Source organism: Anser anser, assembly GCF_964211835.1.
Source record: "Anser anser genome assembly, chromosome: 3".
Lineage (NCBI taxonomy): Eukaryota > Metazoa > Chordata > Aves > Anseriformes > Anatidae > Anser > Anser anser.
This window is the reverse complement of record NC_139722.1, coordinates 50,057,940-50,072,177: the sequence shown is the minus strand read 5'-3', so window position 1 is coordinate 50,072,177 and position 14,238 is coordinate 50,057,940. Positions and strand designations below refer to the sequence as shown.

General features: G+C 37.2%; 1 protein-coding gene across 2 annotated transcripts in view; it reads right to left on the bottom strand.

Moving 5' to 3' along the window:
- FIG4 (FIG4 phosphoinositide 5-phosphatase) overlaps positions 1-14,238 on the bottom strand; it is a 70,082-nt gene that overhangs the window by 28,689 nt on the left and 27,155 nt on the right. For both annotated transcript variants that reach the window (XM_083831870.1, XM_083831871.1), the window contains exons 14-19: positions 13,795-13,943; positions 11,166-11,332; positions 4,377-4,515; positions 1,696-1,754; positions 1,244-1,391; positions 326-409 (exon numbers count right to left, since the gene is read on the bottom strand). In XM_083831870.1, the coding sequence (XP_083687996.1) occupies positions 326-409; positions 1,244-1,391; positions 1,696-1,754; positions 4,377-4,515; positions 11,166-11,332; positions 13,795-13,943 (746 nt within the window). The remainder of the gene's footprint in view (positions 1-325; positions 410-1,243; positions 1,392-1,695; positions 1,755-4,376; positions 4,516-11,165; positions 11,333-13,794; positions 13,944-14,238) is intronic.

Sequence of the window (14,238 nt, the reverse complement as noted above, 5' to 3'; positions counted from 1 at the left end):
ATCTCCAACAGAGAATACAAAGTTGACACCAGTACCAAGAGATGATCAAATTTTAACAACTTCTGTATCTTCATTCTAGAGAAAATTACTGTATGGGTTTCACTTAAATAGAAAAGCTTAAACAATCTGAATAAAGAATTCCCAGCATCAAATACAAATCATGAATTAGATATGATTTTCAAAGCATACATTTCTACAGTATACCATTAATGATTTTTTATTTCTCATGTCACAGAGAATATACTACATAAACACATTGTTTATATATTTGCATTACAATTTCGCTATTATTGAACCAGAAAAAAATTTTCTATTTCTAACTTACGCCAGCACTGATTTTCCAGTTTCATCGGGTTTACGAACAGTAAATGGGCTTGGATCAATCCCCATATTCTTAGGCATAAAATCACTGGCAAAAGAGAAAAGAAAACCTCACCATAAGCAAAACTGAACACACACACATACACACACAAAAAAGAAATCTGGAAGAACTACTTCTAACATTTACCATTGAATTAAAAAAAAATATATATGCATGAAAAGAACCTTGTCATTACAAGTTAAGGTCATGTGCACATAAAACCCTACATATTTACAAAGTTTTCCATAGCATCATTTGGTCTTGTGAAGCAGCTGCAAACATTACCACTTGCCAAGGAGGCTAGAACGATGGCATACTCCTGTACTGATGAAGCTCTGTGACTCATATACATTGTTTTCAAAATGCTGCCAACACTGAAATTGGGTCAAAAAGCTACATGAAGCATAATCTGCCTGGAAATCATTAGCTAAAGCATGATTAAGATTATGCTTAGAATATCCATCTGGTTGCTGCCAACAAAAAAATTATCAAGCCAGCTCTGAGAACCTGGTGAGCTAAAAAAAATTTAAAAAAAATGTAAAATGCAAGCAGAACAATTAAAAAACAATTGCTTTGAAGGTAGCCTCCATGATCTGATGAGTCCACAAAGAAAACCCATTACTCAGATTACAAATGCCCTTATATTACACACTCCAGAGTGGAAAATAATTGTAAATTTAAGTGCTATCTTAACACAATTTTTCAGCACTAATTTTCCATTTTAGTATTATGGTTTAGTTTCTAAGACTCGGCTAAATTTGAAGATTCAGAAAAAATTTGGCGTGTTATCTAGGTTTAAGCAAATGAATCAAATGCATAATTAATTCACACCAAATCAATTTTCAGTTCAAGATTTACACTCCCAAAACATCCCAAATATACCGTGTAGAATTGGTCATTGCCAAGCAGAAGGTCTCATCGAAACTGCTCAACTCATATGGCCGAAAAAACTCATTATGGATATCAATTTCCTCTTCGTACTTGTGGAATTTCTTCACTGTCAACTTCCGTCTGTTTTCAGCACATGTCACTAGGGAAAAGAAAAAAAATACTCTTTTACTAACAGTTATCGTCTCTGCAAAAATCTAGGTAAACAGTAGCCCATTTATGTATCCACCCTACCAGGCATTTTTCTACAGTCTTATTCCCTCTAAGACAAGAAAATATGATATGAAGGAAATGCAAAGCACATCTTTAATAAATACACATTATCAACCACCATAATTTGATTTCCCTTCATGATGACAATTCCTAATAAGATATCCTCCACAGTATCCCAGATAAATAAGACACTGTAGTATCTACAGTAGAGAAAGAGCAAATAGAGTTCATACCTTCATCAAAAGGAAGAGGTAAATGCTTCAGCACATCCGTGGTCCACCAGTAAGTATAGCTGTACAGGAAATACAGACAGAATTGATACAGAAGATCTCATCTTGCATCCAATCTAAGGATTTGCACTTAACAGTTACCTAACGATACAGTCTCATTGGTAAACATTTCCTTATAATCAAGTGGAAGGAAGTAGAGAATTATCCTTGGACAGATGCTCTCAACAGGCCCCTACTCTATAACTTTGCTCTGAGGACATGAAATTTAACACATGAAGACTGAACACCTGAAACACAGGTATGGGGAGTGGAGAGGTCTTGTTCCACTGAACAAAGTACATCTGCCCTACCTATAGGACTGAAAATTAATCTCCTATGACATAGAGAAGGTATATGGAGAAATCAGTGAAGAATATACAAAGCCATGGAGTAAGCATACTTCACATGTATATTTCTTGTTCTTATTTAAAAAAAAAAAAAGCCACCATTTGTTATTTAGATCACATAATTTAGGAAAACAGTATGAAGAAATGAAGGTAAATGACAATAAATAAATAAAACCAGAAGATTTTCAAAGCAGCTGACTTCTACACATAGAAATAAATTTTAATGTGACAGCTGTCTCAAGTCTGAGAATGATATGTTGGCACAACTAATAGCAAAAAAAACATGGCCTGCTGGAAGTTTATTCAATATTTCTGAAAAGAACAAAACAACAACAATAAAAACCAAAGGAAATAGCATTCCTAAAATAAAGCATGCTTTATCTTTCATATTTACATATTTCGATTTTCTCTTCTCAAACATACTTCAAAATTTTCTCTAAATTACTCTGACAATTTCTATTATTTCATTACTTTGAATGAAAACATATTTACATATCTTCATTGATTTTATTTCAAACATATGTGTATTCATGATGTTAAAGGGCTGTAATCAGAGTATTATGTAGCAGTTATCTCCTACTGATGTCAGTGTAGCTATCTGGAGCAGAAGCAATGGGTGTATTCCCATGCCCAGGGAGAGGTTTGTTAGTGGGACTTCACAAATGGTGTAAAACAGGTAGGGCAATGTATTTCAGTTCCAACAACTGTGAATGTCCTAAACAGAAAACAATGAGTTACATCTGACAGTCCCATCTCTTGATAAAGTACTATATCAGGCCATGCTAGCAAGACAGTTTTTCAGAATCCTTGCCTTCAGAATCTATGTAGACATACCCAGTCTTGCTGCTTGCACAAATGACAAGTAAAAAATTTAAGTAAAAATTTTTAGTAAAAAAGACGAAAGAAAGTCTTCCTTTCCGTCTTCACTGTCTTTTCATGTGAATCACAAATTATATAAAAGTAATGCATGAAAGTCATTATGAAATCTTTTTTTTTGTTTTGTTTTCTGATGCAGAGACAAATACAATATAGGAAAAGCAGAGACAGTCTTAGGAGGTTTCAATGACAGGGAACATCTTCATTCTCTTTCTATATCCTTGTTTTCATTATTTCCTTTGCTGCTCTATCCAAGGAATCTAACAGAGAGGCAGGAAGAAGTTATCTGAAGACCTTGCAAAATAGTTCAGTAGAAACAAGCAAAAACTACTCAGAAGAGGTGTGGTTTTTTTTTTTTGCTATCTGCTTATTACATGGAGATGTCATTTTGTTCAGATGAATTCATTTTGACATACAATAATGTCCAGAACGAGTAGGCAACAAAATGAATGTTGCATATTTCATGTCTGAACTAGCACATGGCTGATAGGAGCTAGCCTCAACAGAAGCCTCGGGAGACAGGAGAAAAAGACTAAAATTTAGGAACTGTCCTAAATGATGGGTTAATGGAACAAGCGGCCAACAGGGACTGTATGCACAGTTTAAACACTTGGACTCATCCCCAGACAAAAATTTAAATGCAGATATTTGCATCCACCATTAGTGATACAGAGCTTTACGACTTGTAGAATGAACAGAAATGCAAAACAACAAAATCCATAAAACGTATGTAGCAAAAAGTCTAGTACTATCCTTATTATTAAAATGAAAAAATATTTTTAGACACTGTATTTACTTAATGAAATCATTCCACATTCCAAAGCAATCAGTCTAAAAATGACTTTAAAGTTTTTAAACTTCATCTCTATTATTTCTGTATATTACTGTGCAATTACAATAGGATGCAATTGAAGGAAAAAAAGTCTTCAAAATAGGCCAGACATAGCTGAAAGGAAGGCAAAAAATGATGGGCTTCCTGGCAAGCACAGCAGCAGACTAAGTGCACTAGACAAAAATATACACGAAGTTTACGCTCATAAAAATACCCAGCAGAATACCAACTTAATACATGCAGCCATCAAAAACACACCTGTGTACAGTTTACTAGGACATTGCTAACTGTATTTCAGCAACACAATGAAGCACTTCACACCAAAGGACAATTTCATACAAAATGAAACTTCTTTTTTCAGTACAGCAGGTAATTAACTTATTAAAGCAAATCCTTCTAAACACCAACGTCCAACGCTTCTGGTAATTGAAGTTTTTTTTTGTTTGTTAAGTGTTTGTAAAAGTGTAAAAAAACAGTAGTTAATTAAAAGAACAAGTTTTCAACAAGTTGACCAAATTATTTGGTTAGCAGCATGCATTTTTAAAATTTATTAGAGCAACACTAAATAAAAAAACAGAACATCACAATACCTTCGCCTGGTCTGGGACAGACCGAGGGTGTTCTTGTGATGCAAATAAAAATCAGTAGGTAGTTCCCAGAGATGAGGCTTCCCTTCCGTAGGCTTGAATACTCCCAGGAACAGATTGATAGAGTCTTGCCTGTCTGCATCTGTTAGACAAGAGGTACACTTAATGGCACGGCAAAGCTCAAGCCCATTCAGGCACAGCTGCTTATTTGTTAGATTTTCTCCTCACAGACCACACACGTATGTCCTAAGACTCCCACAGGGACCTCTGGGCCTCAAACAGCACAACGAAACTTCATTTAGACCTGACTTTCTGCCACGCTGCAGTGCACGTGGGGCTGGTTCCAGCGCTGCCTCTTTCCTTGGCTTCTCTAACAAGGTCGAGGCAGAAGCTCTGCCTGCAGCCTTGGCAGAGGTAAGATCTCATCCCGCAGCTCAGTCGCCCACCTCTGCATCTATGTGCATGCACAAAACGTGTGCATGCATTTAGACTTGTTCTAGAGAGCAAGTCTGATGAGGAGCGGCTGAGGGAGCTGGGGTTGTTATGAAGTCAGATACCAAACATTCAATAACAGAAGAGTAATTTCATGAGATTAGACAACAACCAATACAATGCACAAATTTCCCTCCACAGACAAAAATTATGAATTCTTTGGGTTTTTCTGAGCCAGAACAGTCAGTAAAATTATTATACTTTATAAACACCTTTTAAAGATTTGGTCTTTTGGACTGAAATTATCAAAAAATGAATTTCTGTCACCTAAGCTTCATTTGCCTTATTAAATTAATTAGGCAAATACAAAATCCAGCAGTTACAGGCCACTGCAGATGAAACATGACAAAAAACGTTGTTCATCTACATCTTTGAAATCTCCCTCACTACCTGGCTGCAGATAGGATGAGTTGTAACAGATATGAGGAAATACAGGAGTCGGGTGAGGGCTTGGGGATGGTGAACAGTGAGGGCGACAACTTTGCAAGCAGACGTAGAGAAGCAGAGGACGCTTACATGGAAAAGATCTTCAGGTAAGGGGGAATATGTGGAAATAGAGCTCTACTTAAGCCCTGAGGAATTAGCATGTGGAAAGCTCTCATCTCCACTTCTGTTGGCACTTCAGCAATCATCAGACATGGAATAGTTCAGACTAGAGAGGCACTCTGACAGTGTTACTCCTTCAGCTCTCTCCGTGTTTCAGAAAGAGTATTACGAGAGATGAGTGTCCCTTTACCAACACACTGCATCGAAAAGACAAACTGTGAATTCTCAGTGTACCAAAAAGCAGGTAAAATAACAGAATCCACAAACCAATGGTATGACACCAACATTTCAGTCAACACTTCTTCCCCCATGCAATGTATAGTGTTTTTACAGGGAATTCAGACACACAAGTAGCTGACAAATGAAGCACTACATAGAAATTTGGTGGCAAGATTATAGAATAGTATGAAACTTTACAGTAATGTGCACATATTGGGGTCAATATTTGGATATGGTATCTTCTGTATTAAGCAGCCACATGGTGAAGCGGGGCAGGGCACCAGGAAAAGTGAAAGAAAGGGGAAAACCCTTGATCTTTCTCCACATCCCCTCCCTACTTAGAGGGCCTTTCACCCGGAATCTGGCTTTTTCTTCCTTTTCTCTCCACTACTCCTTCCAGATACTTTTATTGTCCCTTCAGAGCACGTTTGCAAAAAGATACTTATTTTACTTTCTTTCTTGCTGCTCACCTTCTCTATTTACTTAAGAGGATCAACTTAGTAACTCTTCTACACAGTAATACTCAAAGCGTACATAGACCCTTACGGCTTTCAGAACATATTGTTTCTGCAAGACAGTGTCACAGTTTAACAAAGTGTATTGGGTTTACATGGCAAGGTGTAGGTGAGAGGAATGCAGGGGTGAGAGGAGACCAGCGGCAGCCCCATGTCAGAGCAGAGCCAGCTCCAGCCGGCTCCAAAAGCGCCCTCCCGCTGCTGGCCAGAGCAGAGCCAGTGAGCAATGCTGGTTGGGCCTCTGGGAGAGCAGATTGAAGGAAGGGAAAAAACCCTGCTGTGTGACAGCAGCTGGGAGAGTGAGGATTGAGAATCAGCCCTGCAGCCCCCTAGGTCAGTGCAGCAGGAGGGCAGGAGGTGCTCCAGGCAGGCAGCAGCAGTTCCCCTGCGGCCTGTGGAGAGGCCCCTGGTGGAGCAGGCTGTCCCCCTGCAGCCCATGGGTCCCACACGGAGCAGATCTCCACGCTGCAGCCCGTGGAGGAGCCCTCAGCAGAGCAGGGGAAAAGAGTGACCATGACGGAGCAGTGGAGATGAAGCGTTAGGGACTGACCACAGTCCCCATTCCCCATTCCCCACACCGCCTATGGGAGGACATAGAAGAAAGTGGATTATGGGTGGAAGGTGTTTTTAGTTTGCTTTTAGTTCTCATTGCTCTCTATTGTTACAAATTGGCAATAAATTAATTTAATCTTCCCTACACTGAGTCTGTTTTGCCTGTGACAGTAATTGGTGAACCATCTCCTTGTCCTTATCTCAACCCATGAGTTTTTTCACAGTATTTTTCTCCCCCTGCTCTGTTGAGGAGAGGGAGCGAGAGAGCTGTGTGGTGCTTGGCTACCTACCAGTGTTAAGTCAGCACAAGAAGATACAAGCAGAGGATGAGGAAGACCAGGACCTATGCAAGAAAGCTATGGAAAACTCAGTAAAAACATCTTTTTTAAAGAAAAACTTGTTAAGGACACTGACTAATAAAAAGAAAGGAAATGTCAAAAGCAATAACATATATTCTTTTTTCCTGATAAATTATTTATTTAGTGGTTTAAAGAAAGTGCTTAACAAAATCCAAGAAAGCAGAGAAGTTCCCACCTTGAGCACAGAAACTGGAGGAACCCCAAAGACAAAATTAATTAACTGGTTAATAGGTTAAACCTGGTGTGATATGCAAACACTGAAGGCAGAGATGTGCCTTTGTTCATTTACCATTGTTTCACCTCCCACGAACAGAAGGTATTCTGAAATTGTTAACTAAATCAGAGTGAAACAACATAATTCAATTAACAAACTATGTCACTACTTATATGACAGATGCTAAAATTAAATAAAACAAAATGAAATTTGTTCTGTGAAAAACAGCTTGAATCTAAACCCACACCAACTGAATTAACCACCTGTATGAAAAGGTCTATGGCAGCAGTTCATTAAAGCTTTTTTACTTTTCTTCTGTACCAAACAAATGACTCTGCTGTTAAATGTTACTCTGCAAAAGGACACAAACTCTCTTTTGCATTAGTGTTTCAGCTGTACAGTTGTAACTATAAAGTAGAAATATGAGACATTTGTCAGAAAATGTCTTTCTACTGTTTTACTTTTCAACGCCTAATTTGAATATAGGTAACATATATGCATGAGACTTGGGAAGCAGATAGTTAACTCGAAACGAGACAATCCTTCCCCTCTTTACAGTCTTACTTCAAGGGTTGAACAATTTTATGATATATTTTGAACGAAAATAATGAAAGCTTTTGTCTTTGACACGCTAGCCAGAGAACACAGGATATTGAGCTTTTCAGATCAATTTTCTTATCTAGGTGGAAAATCTCTTTTCAAAAATAAATAAGAATGTGTCAATGCACTGCGGAGCGCAGACAAGAGAGCAAACAGGTTTTCTTACTTCATTGTTAGCACTGAATGTTATAATTATATACAAGCAAGTAGAAAGACTGCACCGATTTTTCAAAAGATACTGCAATGTACGTGTATACTAGCACATTTTAAGACCATTTGAGAAAACAGGAACTGAAGGGGGATGTTTAATTCAATTAGCCAAAAATAATCTACCGCTCTCAATCTGAGTTTGCAACTGCACTACATGACAAATTACTAAATCATGAGAGATTCAACACAATTGGGACTGTAACATCCCATGACTAAAAGGGTATAGTAATTAAGTTTATTTTCATACAACACTAAAAGGTGGTTTACTATGTCCAGTCCTGTCTGTGGATAAACAGATTATTCCAGATTCCAGAAGCTTATTATGCATGTTGCAACTCCAGCATTGAAGTCAGTAATGTCACCTTACTTTCTAAAAGGCATAAAAGCTAGAAGAGTATTATTTGGAATACCATTTCCTAATTTTTCAATTGCAAACGAAAGAAAAATGTTAGAATTCAGATAATCAGAACACCTGCCAGAAATGGTTTTGAAGAAACATGTAATTCTTAGCTAGATGACATTCTTATTTTTGGTACAACTTATTTGTTTATAGCCAGGGTGCTTCCAACAGCTGAATTCCCAAACTACACTGTACCATCTACTTTTTTCGAATGCTACATTTAAAAACATGCATGCTAAAAAGAAGCATGAGAAAAAAAAAGGTCAGAATTTTTGCCTAAACCTGTAAGATTTTTTCAAGTTATATTAAAATTCATTGTCCCATGTTCTTATAAGAAAAACTTGGGTTTTCTTCTATGCTTCAGTTACTAAACTGATCTTGAGAATGTTTTTTAATTCTGCACTCTTCTATTAAATAGGCAACATACTACAAATTTATAGATACAAAAAGACCTATAGGAAAGATAAGCCACAGAAGAAATAGGGTCTAGATGCACTCGAAGTTATCTTTCCTAGAAGTCTAAGTCTTATCTACTGCATCAGTATCTCTGGGCAAATCACTTTACCATTACATGTCTTACTTTTTCTCCTCTGTACAACTTAATTACAAGTGATTATCCTAAGAGCTTTGGGGTCAACAGAGGAAAGCATCTTCTTAAAAAGTGAAAATTACTTTTATAATCACATTTTTTAGCATAAATAAACAAAGCAAGAGTGGCTAAGTGGCATATTTAGGAGGCACTGTTAGCAGGCCATTTGTAATCTTGTTCTGAATCTGATACCCTGTATGACTTCAAGCAAGTCACTTTCTGTGATTTCTAAAACCTTCTGTGCCTGTTTACTACTGGTAAATAATATGGATTAAAAAGAAGTTTCTCACATCAGAAACATAAAGAAGTGCTGGCTCACAAACAGGATAGCTTTTAGAGTTTTATTTTTATTTTAACGGGTATGTGATGGATAATGACAGCAGAATAGCAAATCAGAATCTTCTAAAAATCCTTCCTTTACATCTGCTTTCTGAGAACTTCAAGAACAAAATCATCTCTCTTCGTTTGTCTGAGTAACAGAGCTGAAGATACCGCTTGAACAGCAACAGGCAGTGCTGGAGAGTGAACCTTTACATACCTCTGAAATTAATCATTTGAAATTTCACATTAAAAATGCAGTAATTAAAATAGAATATTGCTTTTCAACACCATCTTCAAACACAAGAAATGCATAAAGCACCTAAAATATTTGGCTCAAATGAGATCAAATACCAAAAACATATGTAAATTGGTGAAAGTGCGCAAAAACTTTACGAAAGTTTCAGTTGTCCTACTGACTTCAGTGAAGACTAACATGTTTGTGTACACAGCTACAAGTTTGCTCTTGTGACAAGATAGAATGCAGAATGAAAAAATTCACTCCCCTTTTTTGTAACACCTGTTTCAGAACAAATTCTTTGATTATGAAAACAGCAGTTTTGACTATACTTGCAAGCAGACCAAGTCCTCAAATAATGATCTGGAACTCTGCTAAAGCTTGTTTTCCAAAAGCTTCCATCTAACCAGTTCAGTGTCTGCCACAAATATGAACAGCTTCAGAGTTCACAGAATCACACAAAATATTTAGAGTTGTAAGGGACTTCCGGAGGCCATCTGGTCCAACCCCCTGCTCAGGCAGGGACACCCAGAGCTGCTTGCCCAGGGCCATGCTCAGGCAGCTTTTGAAGATTTCCAAGGGGGGAGACTCCACAACCTCCCTGGGCAACCTGTGCCTGTGCTCTGTCACCTCCACAGTGAAGAAGTGCTTCCTCATGTTTAGATGAAACCTCCTCTGTTCCAGTTTGTGCCTACTGCCTTGATGGTTCTTTTAGATCTTTCTCATAACTTCTAAAAACACTAGGCATTTTTAAAAACTTTTTGCATAAGATATGACTCAGTGTTTTTCAAAGGTGTTATTTTTTTTTCATTTACGTCTTCCATAGCCGAGTAGAACTGTATGAATAAGTGACACATGCCAGTAAAGGAGTAAGCTAATGTTTTACAACTGATTTATTTTAAATAATAGTTTATCTACTTGGTGGGACTTGGTTTTTTAATTCAATTTTATTTGCCTTTTCTACCACAGATTTAATAATTAGTAGTTTCTATTCATGCGTAACAATTATGTGCATCAGAGCTTGCTTTCCCCAGAAATCCCACAAGCTATATCCCACATGACGGTCCCCAGGAGTATCACATGCTATACAAAATACCAAATTCCATCCTGAGAAGTATTCCATTTGCAGCATTCTACTTGTGCATAGAATTTATATTAGCCAGTGTCCTATTATTTTTTGAAGCCATTCTCTCCATCACTTTAATGGCTCTGTAATAGCTACCTGCTCCTCTGTGGAGCTGCAAATGTCACTGCACTGGCAGTTTCAATGCTACCTGTGTACGTTTACTAAACAGTTCTTATATCAGTTCATTAACTTTACCAAATGAGGTTACATGATACAGCACACATTTGAATGAGATATGCTATAAAGATTCCATCAAATCATAATATCCATTTGATATCCATCAGATTTTACCAAATTATTTGGAAATCACAGTATAGAGAATCTCTGCCATAAGGTCATAGTACTGATTATTGAAGCATCCCATGATGTTTTCTAAATAACAGCTTAAAAGAAAGGACTTAAAATTAAATTTACCTGAGAAAGCATTACTATAATATCTTGAGAGTGTCTGCATAATGTCTTTGGAATGCTGAGTCCATGGAGCTATCTTTCTATAGGTTTTTACTCTGTGGACAAGCTGAGAACCTCCATATTGCAGAGAAAGTGTGTCTCCATGATCTTCATACAATTCTTCAAATAATCTGAAGGAAAAGCAAAATGTGGTATCTATTAACCTGGTGAAAAGAGCTTTTAGGAGAAAAAAAAAGAATAAAGTGTAAAATTCAAAATAACATTTAGAGGTAAAAGAACGCAAGAACTTTAGACATCTTCACACATCCAACTGCTTTCCTGTGTAACAAGCAACACCTTTCCTTCTCCTCAGTACTTCTTCCAGTTTACAAAAAAAAGTATTTCATTAAAACATGCTATTTACCTGTTAACACTGAAACTTAAAGCTGTGTCTGTATTTTTTATTCAGATACATATGTGGCAATTATATTCAGATATAATAACTACTAAGAAGGATTAGTTTAAGATTTTCACTAATTCATAATATATCAGAATACATTCACACTACAGAATAAATACTTCTGTAGATTCAGGGAGAAAATTAGCACATCTATTAGCCTGCAGGGAGAAAATAAACTGTATACCATCACAAACTACGGTATTTTAAATACGTTAAATAGGTCAGAACACGCTAATATCTCAAGGCTATATTTTCTTTAAAGTCCACTGGGAATGAAGTTAGCATAACTTTCCAAAACCCACCTAATTATGATGGCTCAAAGTTATAAACAGAAGGAACATGACTGTCAGAAATGCGAAGGGCAGTCAGATACAATTTGCTGTAGCTGGAAAAGCATGAAGTGAGAAGTTAGAAAGAGTCTGCTGCTAAAATGAACAAGGAGAACTGGCTAAAAGCAACACAGTTCTCTAGCCTCAAGAAGTTGTCAGTAGCCCCCAAGTTCAGGGCAGTCAAAATAACAAAAACAATCAAGAAGCAGCCCTAGCAATAACAAAAATAAGACATTAGTCTCAGAAAGCAAGGCTATCCTGAAGAGATGGCACCCAGTCTAAAAGATAACAGACTGAATAAACACTTCTCAGAAATGGAGACTATGGCCCTGCCTGAGCAGGACAATGACAAGGAGGACATCTGGCTAGAATACGCTGAAAGTGTAGTCAAAAGAAGAAAACCAACATACTTATCCCCCCCAACCCTGTGGAAACTTATTTAACTTATTTCACGTCAGTATAGCATCTAAGCAACAATTCACTTCCTGTAAAAATAAAACACTTGTCCAGCAAATCTTCTGCCCAAGGTCAAGTACAAAAAGATGTGCTTAACCAAACCAAACCAAACACATTTGCCTCCATATAGTTGTTCACTGCTCATGATGTCATCCATGAGAATCTCCAGTTTGTTTCTGTGGTTTTGAAGACCTGTCCATCTCCTCCTGTTCCGCTCTGGTTAGAAAGCAACAGTCCCAATTGCCAAGTACCCGGGGGCTGCACAGCAACCACTATTTGTAGCAGCAGTTGCTTGTTCTCAGAGGTAAAGACGCAGCACCCAGCAGCTGGGACACGGTCTATGAGAGGTATTGCTAGCACACTGAAAATGCCTGCTGGCCATCAGGCAGAGGCCAAAAGCCACCACTTGCACAGTGAGCCAGCATGCTGCAAGTGAAATTGTTTCTGTGGCACTCACCTGCTTCTGGCACCAGGCAAGTGCCAGAAGCTAACAGAGGAGAAAGGACAGGAGCTGAAGGTACATCTCAAGTAAAGGCGAAGGGAGATTGAGAGACACACGTGACACAGTGCTTTTTCTTTTCTAGAAATATACAAGTTACATCTCCATGTTGTAAAACTAACAAACCAGTGGACAAAGACAGCAATGAAGCTGTAAGTTTCATGGCCATTACTACAGTTATAAGGAATAAAGAGGCATCATCACCTCACAGATCCTTATATGAATTTCCAAAGGGCATTCACAAGTTCAGTAGCTGTTTCCTCCCACCTCCAGAGCATTTAATTTAAATGCTGACTTTTTTTGTTTGTTTGAGGATGCTTGAAAAAGTGCCATTGATATTTGACTGGAGAGAACAGCTTTGCTGAAAATTCCTTTCTTCAATAAATCAAGTCGCACAATATTTTTCAAGTGAAAAGTAGGAAATAGTAAGACAAGATACAAATCAGATACAAAGATACTTCTATACAAATGTCAGTTTGGCATTCTGCAGAAAAGCATGTATCTATTTCAGTTTTCATTTTTGATTTACATTTTGCATCAAGCAAATTTGTGACTACTAGAGCCTTTGTTGTTATGTTTAAGAGGGAAACTCTTCAGTCTTTGTTGTTGTTATGTTTATTTAAGAGGGAAACTCTTCAGTCTAAGTTTAGGTATATAAAGAGAATGAAGTCAAGCAGTTAAGTTTTAAGAAACATGATTAACACGCTTTTCCAGAGCAGCAAATTTTCAACGTGACTGGATTTTCTCAAGAAGATTTCAAACATGAATGATTTTTGACTTAGATGAATAAATATGAAATCATTGCAATAGAAAAAGAAATGCACTTGTCTTGTACACAGACAATACTTTTCCTAAGTCCCTTCACAAAAGAATAAAATAAAACTGACACACTGAAGTACTATTTCTTACCTAACAGCGTCTGTATCAAATTGTAAATTAGGTTTATCAATCAGTCCCAATGAGTAGAGCTGGTATGCCAAAGCACATTTTCCCACCATAAATTGGGCTGTGTTAGTACGGTCTAAGCAGTCCACACAATTGGTTCGGAGAACTCCAGTCTGGTAAAGCAATCCAGATAAGAGAGATTTTTTTTAATTAAAAAGCTATTACACTCATGATTACTATTTTTTCCTGCTATCCTAAGACTTATGACATCTCACATACTAAATTTTATGTCAGTTCAAGCCTTGAACTAAAGCCTTGTTCAAAGACTTTTAAAAAAACATTTAATTTCTAGCAATCTGCATTACTACTGTAAGGCCTACTTTCAAACTATTCTTGCTTCTATCATCACACAAACTGAATCGCTCTTTCAACTCACAAACAGTCCTAAAAACTTACCTTAAAAAGACT